The sequence below is a fragment of the Pagrus major genome, chromosome 11 (genome assembly GCF_040436345.1).
Source record: "Pagrus major chromosome 11, Pma_NU_1.0".
NCBI classification, from domain to species: domain Eukaryota; kingdom Metazoa; phylum Chordata; class Actinopteri; order Spariformes; family Sparidae; genus Pagrus; species Pagrus major.
In genome coordinates, this window is record NC_133225.1 from 26,337,908 (window position 1) to 26,355,930 (window position 18,023).

An 18,023-nucleotide genomic window follows, 5' to 3' on the forward strand; every position below is an offset into this window, starting at 1 on the left:
ACCAACAGTTAAGCATGGTGGAGGATCCATAATGCTGTGGGGCTGCTTTGCTGCATCTGGTACTGGAGGCCTTGACCGTATCACAGGAATCATGAAATCAGAGAATTATCAAGAGATTTTAGAGCGAAATGTCCTACCCAGTGTAAGAAAACTTGGTTTGAGTCGAAGATCATGGGTCCTCCAGCAAGACAAAGACCCAAAGCACACATCCAAAAGCACGCAGGAATGGTTGAAAAGGAAAAAAATGGACTGTTTTAAAAATGGCCAGCCATGAGTCCTGATCTCAATCCGATCGAAAATCTTTGGTATGAGCTGAAATCTGCCATTGGGGAAAAGAAACCTGCAAACGTTCAAGAGCTTGAACAATTTGCAAAGACAGAGTGGGAGAAAATACCAGCTGAGAAGTGCAAGAAGCTTATAGAAGCGTATAAGAAACATTTGGAGGCTGTCATCACTGCCAAAGGGTGTGCAACCAGATATTAAAGAGGGGTGCCATTATTGCTGCACATGCTGTTTTTTCTGTTTCTTCTTTGAAATTACAATATGTAAGTTGAAAAAACAATTTTCTTTGTTAAATTACTTTGGACCTCCAATTAAAAGATCCTGATGATATAAATTTGGTACATTTCCATTTATTTCTGACGATACTGTAGAGGTTATGCAAAAAATGAAGGGGTGCCAATAATGGTGAGCAGGACTGTATAGTAAATAATGCAACATGAGTTATAGCTTGTGTCATGACCGATGAGGAGCTTAGTGTCAATAAAGATCTGTAATGCAATGTGTTCAATGGTGGAAACACCACAATCTAGGTTGTGGATCGTGATATTTAGGTCATGGATTGTGGTATTTTTTGGCCAGATAACCCCCACACCAACTTGTAGCAACACACAGTGTCTCTACTTAGTTCACAGGGTCAGAGAATGTATTTGTGGATGATTATGACTGTACTTCATTTGCCAAACACCATTTTCCTCTTATAGAATCAACAAGTAGCATTTTTGAGTACACAGTTCTTCAACAGCAAATTAGGCCTCCTCTGACCCAGAGAGCTGACTGAGGCTGATTCCCAATGGACCTACATGGTAAAAATCCATACAGCTGCTCATATTACTAATTATTTCAAGTTATTATACAATTATGTTCGAATATTAACCTGTGTAACTGCCTTGAAATGTGTTGTACAGTCCACTCAAGCTGTCTATGAGGAAAGTGCCCCTCCAAGCCAGGCTGAGGCTTTAGAAAACATAATTCCACCCTAACACAGCTACTCACAATGTTCTGCCAAATGCCAGCTATTATATGCTCACCCTCCAAGGGCTGATTTCAGAAGCAGTATCAGTCTCTTCACAGTTTGAACCTTGTTTTTGAAATTAGTCACCGGCAAAAGGTGTTGAGAAAGCACTTGTACGGCCATTATTATGCGTACAAACATTGAATCAAAGAAACACATAAGTTCATTCTCACACGCACACACCGTCACCAGGCATGAAAGTCCTCTAGTCAGCTGTCTGCCAGTAATGATCCTTCTCTGGCAGCGTGAGTGCGTAGCATGAATATGTCGCTAACCAGCTGCAGTCACACTGCTCAAACATCTGCTTCTTATATTATGTACTTGGTACATTCTGAAGCACATTCTCTCTCAATCCCAAGCAATTTATTGTACACCTTTCATCCTATCCCTTGTGTCCATTTGCTGCGTCTGTGAATGGGACACTGTTGCGGTTAGTTGAAGAATCTTCGCAGTGAAACTAACCAGACTAAACAAAGAAATAAGTCTGTGCAGCTGGAGAAAGATTCCTCTACAGAGAGTGCAGAGGCAAAGGCATAAAGATTCTTCTTGTGTCTTTTTGCTGGATCAGTTGTTGGAAATCAACACATCTCCCAGGTGTTGAACCGAAATCACAAAAACAGACACAACAGGTTTTATCCAATGAAAACTTTCTGTTACCATCTGACGAACGTTGAGTTGCAAATGGGAGTTTGGGGTTGGGTGGGTGGGCAGAGTGTGCTACTACAACCTGACATAATGTTGCCTCATCCTGAGATGTGACGTGCACGTTTAACTCAGCGCCTGCAAAACACCAGAGACAGACATGACAGAGTGGTAGACTTTAAAGATGGAAAAGAGGGTGGTGAAAGGGAGAGTAACAACATAAAACCAGCTGGAGGGACTGACAAAGGACTCTTTTAGTGGCAATCCTGATTGGCACCCAATGTTGTCCCTGGGCATTTCAGCCTCGTAAAACTTTAATGTGCAGTTCAATAACCATTTTCCCCTCTTCTCCTCCTCTATTCTTCCACAGAGGGATTAGAGTGGCAGAACTCAAGCCTCAAAGGAAAAGGGAAAATGAGTGGCAGAAGGTTGTCCAACGAGGGAGAAAGGATGCCAGACATGAAAAGACCACCAGTAAAACTGAGCAACTGGACAAGTACCCATTCAAAATAATTACTAACTATTTCAAGGTCTAAAGTCTCACTGAGAAAACATTTTACAAAATCATTAAACCAATGGGAAAATGTTAAATAACAACACCAGCCATGCTGTTATGTCACTATGTGCATTAAGTATAGTTTAAATTATAAATTAAACATTAAAACTCTTTTTCTGTTATTCTTTTCTCAGCGAAGCTCAAGTCTCACAAGGCTTTCACATTTTGTGATTGTAATAACCAGCTTCAGTATGAGTATGAGAAATCGCTCTGATTGGCTGTTCAGGTAAGTGGATCAGTGCACGAAAAGAGATACTGAAAAGCCCCTTGAGTCTGTCGCTGTAGTATCCATGATTACAAGATATTCTCGCTTAGAAGCGGCTAAAATAGCATGAGTGGTGTCAAATTCCATTTTCCAATCCAATGGTGTGTTCAAGTGCAGCTTTTTGGCCGAAACACAAAAGACGTGAGGTGACACAACAGTCGGCCTTCGATGCAGCCGGGTCTTTGATTTCAGTTTGGTGTGTCAGGGCCTTTAAGTTTCTCAAAGAAGTAGAGCCTTTGTTGTGTTTTTTTTTTTTTTTACAAGGGTGGTGATGTGCGATGACCATGTCAGGTTCTCTGTGATGTTGATTCGCAGGAACGTCAGACTGTTCACCAGCCCGCCTCAGCTCACCTGATGTAGACAGAGGTGTGTATCTGCCTCCTTTTTTCTAAAATCAACGATCAGCTCCTTGGTTTTGTTGATATTGAGCAGTGAATTGGTCTCTGTGCACCACTCTGCAAGATTGTCAATTTCCTCCCGATAAGATCATTGTTGTTTGTAATGCAGCCAATGGTGATGGTGTCGTCCTCAAACTTCACAATAGAGTGTGTTACATATTATCACAGAATGTGAAAACACCTAACCTTTGGCTTAACTCCTTTTTAGTCAGAGTCCTCCGGTAGTTTACAGATTGACCATTTAACTGGGGTAATATCATTATGGAGAAGATGCACTGCAGCTGCACAATTATGGTTTGTCTGCAGCATGGAATATGGTCCCGTTGATCCTCAGCAAGAAATGTGCATGTGTGGGCCTGAAACTGAAAACATCTGAAAAGGGCCAACTGAATGGCTACAACTTACCAACATAAAATGGTCTCATGCTGAAGAGTGAACTGTTGTGAAATTCATCATAAACCGCAAACAACTCAAGGACGTCATGATGGCTAAATCTACCTATAGAAGATGGTTAACCTCAAGTGATTTCAGACAGACACTGTTGTGCTATTGCATTTTCACTGCCACATACCAGACTGCTACAAGATAACCTGAAGAGAGCCAGCTGCTGTTAGGGCTTAACAAGAGTGCCATCCTGTGGTAAAGGAAAACATCACTAATCAGAAGCTCATTTGGCTCCAGACTAAAGCAGGACTGACTGTGACGGAGTGTATCAACAGTCTCAAACTGTTTGGGTGACAGTTTAATCAGAGCTGCTGTGACGGGAATCCAAGCACCCAGACTTGGTGTTGTATTATTATTACTTGTGTTTGCACGACTGTATGTTTGTGTTCTTTCTTTTCTATGATACTGTAGCATGTGTGTAGGATACTTGAACAATGAATATATATATATATTTTTTATTAAAAGGATATTCATGTTACTTAAAACTGGACCACTCACTACTTCAGAGCCTCACGTCGGTGGTGAGCCTGAATTAAATTAAATTACAGCTGCTGTTAAACTGAAATAATTTGTAGCTCTTCTACTCTGCAAAAATAGTTTTGTCAAACTGCAGCTAACACAAATACTAATATTCAGTTTTAAGTCAAAATTACGGAAGCCCTAAAGGGCCATGCATTCATGCATTATATTTCCTCCGTTTTCCCGTGATAACGAGTTAATTTCATTTGTTTTCTCGAGATCTCGAGTTATTATCTCGAAATAACAACTGCCGTTTTCCCGAGATGACGGGATAATTTTCTCGAGATCTCGAGATAACGAAACTTTGTTTTCCCGAGATAACGATATAATTAATTCGAGATCTTGAGAAAACAAAACGATAGTGTAGTATATTAAATCATTGCAGGAAACATCATTCAGTGTAGCAATGTCAGAGGAGCAGGAGCATATTGATCACCGTGTCACATATCTTTTCAATCAAGGCCTGACAGGCTGAAATAGCATTATGCCTTGGTATTACAGATAACATACACATTAGTGTGCGTAATCTAAAAAGACGGTTAGCAAGGCTTCAGCTATATCGGCGGCACAATCTAAGTGAGCCTGATGTCGTTGTTAACTACATAGCTGACCAGCTACGAGGTCCCAGGCGTCTCCATAATCTCAGGCCTATCATATCACAGTCATTATCTCGAGATCTCGAATTAATTATATCGTTATCTCGGGAAAACATAGTTTCGTTATCTCGAGATCTCAAGAAAATGATCCCGTTATCTCGGGAAAACGGCAGTTGTTATTTCGAGATAATAACTTGAGATCTCGAGAAAACAAATGAAATTAACTCGTTATCACAGGAAAACGGAGGAAATAAAATGTATGAATGCATGGCCCTTTAGGGCTTCCGTACAAAATACATCATCTGTATCTGAGTTATTTCATTCTTACTTTCCAAAGAAGACGGTGGAGTTTTCTCTGCTCCTTGTGAAGGTGACAGGGAGGAACCTCAAGATGATGTTCATCTTTCTGGCATTGGATGCCAGCTTCTTTGCCTGGAAAACAGTAACGTATAGGTGGAACAACACAATATAACAGCAAAAGTATGATTATCCATTCTGTTTAAACCTGGTTACACTGCAGAGTTGCAGATACATATTTGACTACTAATATTATCATTATTGTACTATTTGTAGAATTAGACTGCAGTGGTGGCTATGTAGGATTGCTTGACTTGCGTGATCCAGACATTTCCAATTATTCCAGAGCCATGTTGTGAATTCCAAAATTCCCAACATGTTGTTATATAACGAAAGATTCAGCTTCAATCTGTATTTGTTGGCATTTAGCCTTTAAAAAAACACATTTTTACTCTGGTCAAAAAACTGTTTATTCTCCCACCTGCAATACATAAAGGGAAGCACGCACCTGCAAAGAACAATCTCACAGCATAATAAATAAATAAAATTTATATAATTAGAATCCCAAAAAAACCTACTGAGACACTAACACCATTAATATTGAGGATTTCTTTTTCACACATGCACATTAGTTTAGTTTTATTTGTAAACTGGTCTCAGCTCATCAAATGTGAATATTCAATGGTTGTGTTTGGACTAACAAAAAAAAATCTGATTTATGCTCACTTTGTACATTAATGTGCATTTTTACTATTTTCTGACATTTTATTGACCATATAGCTTCGGAACAAATAATAATTAGATTAACTGATACTGACTAGAATCATTAGTTGCAGGTCGATATGGTATGTAGAACACTATCTGAGTATACTCTGTAAAGAGTAGTTTTACAGAAAAATACTGACAGTTATGACACAGTTAAGTCTGGTTTAATAGGGTCAAAGCAGATCTCGATTCATAACACCAAGCAGAACAACCCAGCAGTCATCAGACCTTTAATAAAGATCTCACAGCAGCATACTTCAGTCAAAACAACGGTTTAGTGAGACAGGATGTAACAGAGAACTTCTATTCTTAGCTCTGAACCGATTTGATGGGACCACAGACTTGCTGGCATTCAATCCAGTGGAAAAGTCAGTTGGGGGGGGGGGGGGGGGGTATCTTCTCTCAGAACAAATGGGTCTAAATATTAAACATCTGTTCTGCATCAATAAATCCGGCTGTGCAACTTTCATTAACAATTAAACCAAAGATGACCTGAACTTCTCCTTACCGGCCTCATCTAAATTAGAAAAGACAAGAGTTTCCATTCTGGCACTCATGCAGCTCCTTCATGACTTCAGATCCGCAGGTAGTGAGAGACAGTCAAAGAGATTTATTAAAAGTTAGGGCTATACAAGGCTAATAGCAGATTACTGCAATTTCAATGTTCTGGTGGAAACACAAATCCCACAGCTCACAATGTGCCGAGTCTTTATCTCTTGCTGAGAATGAGCCTCATTATTTTGATTGATTTGTGACCTCTGAAGCAGTCACTGCCTGTAAACATCTCATAAAAAGAACATGTTTTACTCCAAGCTATCAAATATCTCTGGTGTTGTCTTGTAGTTGCAATAAAGGTAAACGCTGGCAGGGAAACTGAATCTTACATAATTCAATGTCTGTGGTTTGGAGAAACAGCAGTAAGCATTGCACAACTACAGACACAATGTGTATGAGTGAAGCAATAAAACTTCAAAAACACTTAGATGATGGTGAGTCTCCTATGGTAAAGCTAGAGTTTTATACTAGCATTGTTTTCAACTTGATTTTTAAGTTATGTCTATCAGATATCTCATTATATTATACAAAAATGGATCACTGACCAGTGACTGCTAGTTTTGGTTCAACTCATTTTCTGTAGTCTGTGGCCCAACAGGAGAATTAGGTTTCCAACCTAACGTTAGTGAAAGTGCATCAAACATGCATTTTAGATGATGAGATGTAAACGCTTAGAAATAAAATCATGAAAAAAGAAAATTTATTGTATGTAAGTAACGTGACGCAGGGGTTTTCTACACGCACATAATGCAACATTGTGATTGGTTCTAGAAAAATGTTAGCCTGATATTCAAGGCTGATATTTATCACACTACTTAAACTGAAATGTTGGACTTAAAGTTCAGATTGATAACATTTTTATGTAGACAAATCATTTTTAGAAAATATTTATATCTACAGAGCTTTAAGAAAGGTGCAGAAAACAGTAAACAGTAACACTCCTTCACCTTTACACCTACTCACAAACTTATTACACAAATCACAAATGTATTATGACATCAAAATGCTCTTCATTGTAAGAGAGCTTCAAAAGTATCTTATAAGTGAGTCTTAGATGACTCCAGTACAGAGGCAGAGGTTAACACACACCCTCTGAGACATATTACAGGATGAGTTGGGGGCGAATATATTTCAGAACAGGGTCATTTTAGCCTTGAACCACTTGTTCCCAGTTTTTGCTTTTTTTCAGGTTTACAAACAAAAAAAACAAAACCCAGAACTAATTTTGTATTAAATATTTTTTTATTGTGTGCACTCGTCAATGTGGTGCTAAAGTCTCCTTGTTTGGTTTCTCTGATGAACCTCGTCCACCAGCAGCAGAGTTTCTGCCTGCTTCTATATTATTGGTTATGAATATTCAATATGTTGCTGAACTTTAATGTCCTACTCTTGCTATTTTTTTCCCTGAGTTGTTTAAATTGTTTTTGGGTTTTTTTGTCTTTCTGTGAAGCATGTTAAGCATTCTGTATAGGTATTATTGTTGCTATAATTCACTTCAAACCTTTTTCACTCTTGTGTCTTTGCATTGGCTCTTTCTATCATACTTTGATCGTAGTTTGATCAGTACTGGCTCTGGTCTCAGGTAGTGTGGTCAGTGTTGGGTCAGGGTGTTCTTACTTTGGGTGAAAGTGTCTTAGTTTGTAAGAGCTTTTAAATCTTCCCGTATTAACTTTCAATTTATCTGTGATAGATTTCTCAGCACTCAGGAGAACAGTCTTGGCTGAACAGTTATGAACTGTTGCCTTCTGTTAAAGCTAACAGATGAGCAGTAATGACAACGATGAAGAGAGAACCATCTGTTTTTGGTTCTTAAATACCTAAACAGTTCACGCTGAATTTCAGGAACAACTACTTCTGAAGAATACCTTACATAATGATGTGGGAATGGTATGTTCACATATACAGCATATTTCTATTTCAGATGGAAAGACTTTGAAATCTTTTAGCTTAATCTTGAAAATGATTCACCAGCTGAAAAACAATAGTTTTGGTAATGAACCAAGACTTTTTTAAACATTTTAAATTCTTATTTTACTTTTCTTAGCATGTTACCACCACCTGTTGATTATCGGGATAGTATGACACCATGGGTAGGACCATCTATCACGTCACTTGGTTGTGTGTGTGCATGTGCATGAGATAAACACAAAGGAAAAACTGTTTCACAGAGCTGCTAGAGGTCAAAAACTTCACAGGGGACCTTTAAGGCAGCCTACCCAATATTAAGTACATAAGATAGTTTAATTTGTAAATGTAAGTACCTTTGAAGTGGCACGAGGAGTCCGGATCAGATTGTCTCTGTTGGCACCATCAGCAAATCGACCTGTATCTTCCAGAAACCTGTAGTCTACAGTCCAGGTAGAGGACACATTGTGATACCACTCATTAATAAAACACCCTGATGTTAGCGCATATATACTGCAAACCATGTCAAAAATAATATCCTTAAAATTCCACAGTGTCTCTGTGTTAGATTAAATACTATAAACAGTATTCTTGTCATGTTCAGTTTCTCCTTAATGGGAAGGCGTAAGGAAGATGCTCACCACTGAGAAGTGCCATTTCATCAAAGTGTGAAAGGGGCACAAAGGTCGTTTTATTTCTAACTCCACTGCATCCCGAATCACCCTTGTGTTTATTCACACACTGCAAGCTGGAAAATAAACACAAACAGAATTTGTTAGGTAACACTTCATTTCTTTAAAAGAATTTGGTTTGGCAGCATTTCAGCTTGTTCAGACAGTCAGACTGGTCTGCTAAATTGAGACTGACAAATATGAAACAATAGCAGACAGAACCCAGACTAACTGAAACAAATAACTAGCCGGCGGCTGCAGGTGGACAAACACGCCTGGATTTCCTCCATTATCTAACGAGGTTATCATCATTCCAGAAAGATTTTAATATCTGTGAGCTGAGAGAACGATCCAGAGAAAACAAGCTGCTTTCCCTGATTCTGATTTTTGTGGACAAAATCCATCAGCTACTATCCGAAACATAAATACAGCCCAAAAAGAAGCTGATGGTATCAGTGCTCCATGTCCTTCCAAATGCTGACACCATCACAAAAGTTAGGCCAAAGGTACTGTGAAAACAAATATTAACAAGAAAACTGGATTCACCACAGTACAGCTGTAAAATTAATTAGACTGTCCTTTCTGCCAGGAACAAAGTGTCACCAATTAAAACACCCAAACAGGGATGTCCAATGCAATTATTAACACAGTAAAAGAGTACAATACACAGCTAATAGTTAAACTAGCCAGTAATTAAACAGCTAACCTAACCCTGCATAGAATGTTGGATTAGCAACACATTAGCATGAGACAGCTAGTTTAACAGCTAGTCTGGTTAGCAGTACAGTGGTAGAAGAAAAACTAAATTAACAAATCACAAGTCAATAACAAAATGACTTTTTTCCCAAAATACTGCTTATTCTGTGGTGCTGTCATTTCAAATCTGATACCTGCAGTGATCCATAGGAGGATTAAATGACACGCTTCAATCGAGGCGCATCAATTATCGCCTTCAGTGTGTTACAGTGTCAGTGTTACCTACTGAAACTAACTGCTGCCCACTTCACCAGACCCTGATATAAAACTTTGTTAACAGTTAATAAAACTGTAATTTATCTATAAACATTATTTAGCTGGTCATTATAAAGTTGCAACTGATGTTTATAAACCTATAGAATTGCTTAATAAATGGTTTATAAATAATTTAATTGTTTGTTATCAGTGCAATTACTAAAGTTAAATAACTATAAATGTAACGTTGTGAATCATTCTTATAATAAGCTGTTACCAGACTCTTACTACCTGTAATCGAGTATTTTCATATCATCATAAAGCTACTTTTATGAAATGACTATTAAATGAATAATACTTCCAGCACCTGCTCACCTGCACTTCTGACTGAAATATCTTAAAATAAAACATTTCTGAGGCTTATGTGATTATTCCAAAGTGCCAGTACTGGCTTTCAGAAACATCTTACAAAAACACATTAAAAAAAACCTTTAATCCCATTTGCAGGCACTTGCTGAGAGACAGGTATTTGGCCAGAGTCAGACAAAGAAAGTATGTAGAAGGAATGCTGAATGATGCCCAAAAACAACAGGGAACCATGACAGAGAGGGAAAGGACATCCCCAAGTGCCCTTTGATAAATCTTAATGAAATTTTCAGGTATGACCTTCAATATGTCATTAAGTACTTGAAGGTTAAGTCATAAATGCTTCAGCATCCACAGAATTCGAGGAACAGGCCTTGGACCTTAGTATTGCCGGGGGCATGTTGTTGCTGGACGTGAATTAAAGTAACTTTCAGTAAGTAAAAACAAAAACTCGGCAACAAGTCAATCATAAATATTAAGTTACTGCATGCAAAGGTAGAACAGATTTTATTAATGTACTTTTTGGGAGGATTTTTGGTTTTCTCATCATAAAATGCTGAACTTTTTCTTCGTGATATCAGACACAGATGGAACTGAGCTTTTATGCCCCATTAACTAATATAATCTTATCAAAGACAGAGAGCAGAACATCATGGGAAAAAACAGCAGAACTCGTGTGATTTATGAAACCTTACTGCAGTTTTAACAATATAAACAAGTATTTGTCCCTGATGACTTGATGAATGGTTGAACATTCTGGGAAAACCTGTCTACAATCATGCACTCAGCTAGTAAAACTATCCAATGCCATGGACAGAAGGAACTAGTGCAATATTTCATGTGAATATAGCATAAAAACTGCCAACCCAGTAGTGAAGTCAAGAGTTTGTTCTTGACTATCGTCCAATACACACACAAATGTATTCTCTGAAGGACTTCACAGGCCACATCTTTTATTTTTGTACCCATTCCTCCCTCATCTTACCTCACATGTTACATAACTTTAGACTCACAGAGAGGTTGTTTGTAAGCACCTGGGGAACATCAGTTCGAACTAATCAAAGCACTGGGCCGGCCAAAGTTTTACTTTCTTTCTTCTTTGTTTCATAACGACCTGGCGTTTCTTTTATTTGTGTACTCTTTTCACTTTTTGCTAACAGGCTCATGAGACACCTGGCACTGCTGGCACTGCTAAAATGTAATATCAGGGTTTCAAGCATGCTTGCCAACCTTGAGGAATCAAAAATTCCAAGGATTTTGAAAACCAAAGCGAAGGGTTCAGGGGCGTCTCCCAGAAGCCTCTATTAGAGTTATAGAGACTAAGTTTCTTGAAAATAACAAAATAAATAGTAAAAAGCGACAGGATTATGTTAAATCATTTAAATCTTACTTTAAATTCTCAGATAAAATGCAGAATAATTAACCCCTCTGTTGTGAACTTGTGCAGCCCGTGCCAACACTGCCCTGTATGTCAGCCTCTACATGGTGATGGATGTCAGTGCGACCCTCGTGATCGACAGAAATATCAGCGTGGCAGATTTTACCAAATGTACGCCCCTCTCCTTTCTAAAATTTTCCATAAGAACAGAATTCTTATTCTTCCTCTTTTCCATGTCTTTTTGTGTCTGTTACTTGGTGAGGAGGGGCAACAGGAAAGCAGACTACACACTGTACAGTCTCAGAAACATGTTGTGATAACTACAACTGGAAAAAAAGTGTGAAAATTTGTCAGAAATCAGGAGGAACACAGGAAAATTGTGACTCTGGGGGGAATTCAGGGGAGGGCAATGACGGAAGCCTAGTATGGGTTTCAAGTACATTACAGAAAGAATATGGGTGCCTCTATGGGTGCATGTAGCCTAAGTTCACATATTAAATGTTATTGGTTGTGTTTAACTGCTTTGGAGTCTTTATATATATGAGCAATATATGACTTTATGGAAATCAAGCATGATTTTATAAAAAATAAAGAGTATGGACAAAGTCATGTGACATGACGTATTAAGTAATTTCATCAGGGCAGCAGTTCTCATCCTTTGTTTTGCAATATGAGGGCTTGTCATGGGTTATATCATATCAACATGAGTAGGAATCAGGTCAAAGCATCCAGCATTTACCTTCTTCACTGGCTCATTATTACACCACAAAGATTGCATAAACATAAACCTGAGATATCAAATGTATGTTTTAGATGTGGTATAGAGGAAGGCTCGTTTTTGCATTACACCTGGTCTTGAACGGAAGCTTAACACATTCTGACACGACTTCAGTGACCTTATGAGTAAACTTATAGGATTCACCTTCCCGTTGGATCCACAAAATTGCTTAGTGGAGAATTTTACAACCATTTGTGCACATTTAAGAAACTTCCAAAGAGGATTTTAGAAATAGCCTTTTGCATAGCAGTGACGTGGAGGTCTGATTCCTAACTTTTTGGAAATGAATAGCTGAATTACACTTGAAAAGATTACAAATTCTCTTACACCTTTCAGAAGACTTATTTATATGGACACGGGTCTATATCAGATTTGATATAAAATAGCAACCAGATTCGATACACAATTAATCGTCAGAATAAGTTACGATTGTTTACATTGCCTTTCCTTATTTTTTTAATGTTGTATTCATTCATATATGATTCATAAATATTCATTTATTTTGTCCATTTTAATTGATCTACTGCCTACTCCTTTTGAGTGAGGTCCTTTATAGTGTCTAAGTGGGTGGGTCAGGGATCTGGAGCCATGTTTTTGTGAGTGTGCGAACCTCACCTGCAAGTGTGGGCCTGACAGGCTGGACATGTGTACTTCGCCTCCTGTGAGCCACAAACACCACAACTGCAGGACAGACGACATATCAGCATGGAGCATACAAACTGTTCAGAGTTGACTGAAACCAACCGAGACAGGATCAATAACATGGACAGAAAGGTGCTTTAAACAACCCACATGCTGAAATACAACGTCAGAGAAAAACATTACAGCTTCTACACACATTTGAGACATTCAGCAGCTATAAAATGTACTCTGTACCTTGAGAGTAACTTCGCAGCTATCGTTAGCACATGACAAAACCTTGCGGTTTTCATTCAGTATTTGTGACATCTACAACTCTTTATATCTTCAAGATATACAACAACTGCAAGTGTCACACCGGGAACGTGTTAGCAAACATGAACCTGTTAGCTAAGTTCAGTTAGCAGTTAAAAACGTACCTGGAGAGAGAAATCTTTCTTTTGCTCGCTCTCAGCTCTTCCTCCGGGCCGTCTTCTTCTACGCGGCTCTCTACAGTTGACATTATGTCTGTTGTTGGTAAAATTACAGAGTTCATTACAGGAGAAGCGAAGACACACGTTGGACACCAGCAGCGGCACCAAAACAAACCCTCTTCCGCCGGTGGACACAGGCAGCACGTGGAGGTGAGTTCCGGTTTGAATCCTGCTCGTTGGCGCCCCCTGGTGTCAGAGGAGGGGAACTGCACCGTCCTACAGCGGTAGAGTAAAGATGCTGTCAGCACTGAACTGTGTCTTACTGCTCAATTTACAGATGTTGATGCGTCTTTCCTTTTTAAACATAGTACAGAAACAGTCTCTCATCTATTTTTTGACTGTGAAATGTCTCAGAGAAATTCTGAAGAGACCTAAAGTCTCATTTTTTTGAGGCTGCTAACTCTGTTCACTTTGGAAGCCCATTTATGCCCATTATTTTATTATGTCAATAAAGTTGGATCAGCATATGCGTAGTATATGATTATACTGATATCATTTTTATGATTTTTTTTAATTTTTATTTATTTATCTCCCTTTTGTTTGTACTTCAAACATGTATGCCAATGTCTTACTAGTTTTGTTTTTATTTATTTGTACCTGCTGATGTTGTGTTTCTAGTTTGAGGTTTGTCTCTACTTGTTTTCATTTGTAAATGCATGTTTGGAAAACACAAATGATGGCCTTTTGTAATGCCTGTGAAGGAAACAATAAAAACCATAATTGAAAAAATAAAAAAATTAAGTTGGATCAAAAAGTCAAAATTATGAAAAAAATCGAAATTAAGAGATTAGAAAGTAAATTATGAGATAAAAAGTCAACATTTATCTCATAATTTTGACTTTCTATCCCACAACTATGACTTTTTATCTTATAATTTTGACTTTTTTCCCTCATAATTTCATTTTTTTATTACATAACAACAACTCACCATGGGAATACATATATTTATTTGTATCAAAGCAACATTTCATCATTTTTTTTTTCTCTAAATGGCGGAAATGGGCTTCCATAGTTAATCTTTTAACCTTAACTATATTGTTTGTTACTATGATAACCCAAATAATTCATCATTCTATATGCAAAATGTATTATACTTTGCTGAAGTTCCGTCTTAGGTTTCATCTTTCCCTGTAGGATTAAATTCCCTATTTATATAAAAAGTGTAATAAATTTGTAATGAAACCTTTTTCCATGACACCTCGGTCTGATTGTTTATCAGACACTGTGTTCTTTCTTGTTTTATTTTTAATATCTGTACTTTATCTTCCTTATACACATTTGCTTTGCTTACATTTGAGCTGCAAGTGCTGCCCATTGTTTTAACCCGAATTCTTTGTATATTGTTCATGTTCTCAGGGGTCCAGGTATCAAACTGCCTCTTTAACCTCTAGGCCAACACCAATCTCATTAGATTTTGGCTATTTTACTTCCCAACATGTAAACACACATGTAGGTGTTTCTTATTTAGTTCATTTAGTTAAATTAGCCATATTTAATTAGATAATGTCCCATTTTCATATTTAAACATAACATTTAAGAAAACTGCTCATACAGGTAGACAATTGTCTTTAAGTGTTCAACTAAGGAAGTTTCATGGTAACATCCATACATTTCTACCCTAGTTACCTGTGGTGTGTTACCTTAAGAGTAGTTTGATCCAAACATTCTGTATAAGCGTTTAAAAAAAAGTACAGAACCATTTGTGGATAAAATGTTCCATTTATTTGACAACTTTTTTATTATTTACACATTTGCATCCAACCTTATCCTCCACAAACTTTATATAATTACACTTTGTTCAAGGTAATATAAGTTAAGAATATGATGACTGTTTTCTGTGTATTCTGACTCTGGCTTATTGTAGCTGCCAGTCCACCAAACCACCACTGAATGAGCTGAAATAACAGTATGATACACGTACAGTCACAGGTGTGAACACACAAACACACCTTTTAAACATAAATACTTCTTTAGACTGAGCTGTGGTTGACCAAATAGTTCTCTGAGAGTATAACTTACTGCGGTACAGTAATGTGAACAAAAAAACCCAAAAAGGATATAAATAAACATACAGTATGCTGTCAATATATACACAGGAAATGTAAAAACTCACTGATGACTCATTCTGTTGCAGCACCAATGATAGGTTTCCCCTGAACAACCTACCAAATAAAAGAAAAAGCTACAAAAAAAATATGTAGTGTATCAAAAAATGGTTCATAAATTAGAAATGACCAAATCAACATAAGTACTTAAACAACATAACAAATCTTTATGTAACCGGTACATACAACACAAAGGCAAGAAAAAAAAAAAAAAAGAAATAACTTGACATTAGCAACTATTCTAGGAAGCGAATGAGCAGGTAGAGGTAGAGCACCATCCGTCAAGATGTACAGGTCCAACTGGGCAGGACCGGAGACAAAAACATCATGAAAACAATGTAAAATAAAGCCTTTGATCGGAAAATGAAATATTTAAAGCAGTCACACATTATCCACATGCTATTGCACTCATAAAAACCGTTAGTTAGACAGTGCTCCTACAAAGAGGCCTGTCACGCTCCTTCGGGTTAGGCCTCTGCTTAGGATGGTCTCGGTGTGTTTGGGGGTGAGAAGGAGGTGTGAGTTTTTGATCGGCTGCTGCTTAGTGAGGCCCCACCCTCTTGTAACATCGGTCCATATACAGCCAACCTAAGCACCGTTTGACTAACAATTATTGACAAAACATACTTTACACAAATATCGATAAATATTGGTATACACTGTTCTCCTTTGGGCTTCGTAGCCTGGATGTTCCACAGAGAGATCTTCCATCTTGATCTGCCTTGGGTTGAACCTTTGTTGTTCTGACAGGTCTCATTAACGGTTTCCATGACAAAGTCTGATGGACACTCGCTCTTTGGTAGGAAGCCATTTTGTGTAACAGCTTTATATTTTAGTAGCTCGTGTAAGTAGGCTACATGAAGGTGATGTTGGTGTCAGAGGAAGCAGACTGGACCGATTTCTATATGCCGCTGACTATTGGGTTGTGATGTGGGAGATTCCTGTATGTCTACTATAGGTAGCTGACGACTATCCTGAGTGTGGAAGAAGAATTGTGACTGGTGCCAGCTGCCATCTTGGATCTGAAAGAGGATGAGTGGAGAAGAAAAAAACAAGAAAGATAGAAAACATCATTCAAGCGATTCATATTCCAGTCACAGTCATAAATATTACAAAATGTGTTTGGAAATAAATTTCAATTTTTTTACTGAAATCTAAGTCTAACATACAGTGGTGGAAAGTAACTAAGTACATTGTATATATGGGGCATATATACTGTGCCTAAGAACAATTTTAAGGTATCTGTACTTTGTATATCCATTTTCTGCTTCTTTATACTTCTATTCCACTACAATTATACACATATTTGTACTTTACTGCACTACATGTATTTGACAACTTTAGTTACTTGTTACTTTACAGCAGATTTTGTTTAATAGTACAAAATATGATAAAAAATAAATCATGATGTACTATTTTACATTAACATACAACTTTATTGATCCTAGAGGGGAGATTCATAAACTACTCAGCAGATACTAAAGTATTTAAACCATCTGTACCAGCTTCAACATTAAAGTGATGTTTGTTGAGTATGTTAGTGAACAAATTAATGCATCAACAATAATAATCCAATGATACAGTATACATTTTTCTGAATCATGCCATTCTGTATATGCCCTGTTGATGCCGTGTACAAGAAGGGCCAAAGTTGCCTCCATCTGCTGAGGAGACTGAGGTCCTTTGGGGTGCAGAGGACATTACTACGATCATTTTATGACGCTGTGGTGGCATCAGTGCTCCTTTATGCAGTGGTCTGCTGGGGAGGTAGCAGCACGGACAGGGACAGAAAGAGACTGAACAAACTGGTCAGGAGGGAAAGCTCTGTCCTGGACTGTCCACTGGACTCCATAGAGGCGGTGGGTGAGAGGAGGATGTTAGCCAAGCTGACGTCAATCATGGACAACACCTCTCACCCCCTGCACCAGACTGTGGAAGCCTTGAGCAGCTCTTTCAGCAGCAGACTCTTACACCCACTGCGTAAGAAGGAGCGCTTCCGCAGATCATTTATCCCCACAGCCATCAGACTGTTTAACTCAAGCACTACATGAACAGTCACTTTCCACCCACTTGTTTGCTTTTGTAAATATCTTGTGTTTTTCTATTTATTTTCTATTTAATATTTCTATGCATATTTTTCTGATTCTACTTGTACTGTTGCACCTCGAGCTGTTGTAACATGTGAATTTCCCCGTTGTGGGATAAATAAAGATAATCTTAATCTTAATAATGGGTACTTTTACCTTTGGTACTTAAAAGTATGTTTTGATGCTAATACTTTTTTACTTGAAGTAAGTAATTGACTGAAGTAATAATTTAAGTGCTTGACTTGTCTTGTAATAGAGCATTTCTACACTACGGTATTGTCATCAATGCATGGGACAGATCAATTAAAGCACCATTTTTACACTATTTCATGCATTTGT

General features: G+C 37.9%; 2 protein-coding genes across 2 annotated transcripts in view; both read right to left on the reverse strand.

The window, feature by feature from the left end:
• znhit6 (zinc finger HIT-type containing 6) overlaps positions 1–13,620 on the reverse strand; it is a 35,938-nt gene extending 22,318 nt beyond the window's left edge. Inside the window, exons 1-5 of the mRNA XM_073476645.1 lie at positions 13,439–13,620; positions 12,996–13,061; positions 8,878–8,984; positions 8,593–8,678; positions 5,043–5,146 (exon numbers count right to left, since the gene is read on the reverse strand). Of these exons, the coding sequence (XP_073332746.1) occupies positions 5,043–5,146; positions 8,593–8,678; positions 8,878–8,984; positions 12,996–13,061; positions 13,439–13,554 (479 nt within the window). The 5' untranslated portion in view covers positions 13,555–13,620. The remainder of the gene's footprint in view (positions 1–5,042; positions 5,147–8,592; positions 8,679–8,877; positions 8,985–12,995; positions 13,062–13,438) is intronic.
• Positions 13,621–15,229: 1,609 nt separating this feature from the next.
• LOC141004296 (uncharacterized) overlaps positions 15,230–18,023 on the reverse strand; it is an 88,159-nt gene continuing 85,365 nt past the window's right edge. The window contains exon 51 of the mRNA XM_073475728.1: positions 15,230–16,619. Within this exon, the coding sequence (XP_073331829.1) occupies positions 16,473–16,619 (147 nt within the window). The 3' untranslated portion in view covers positions 15,230–16,472. The remainder of the gene's footprint in view (positions 16,620–18,023) is intronic.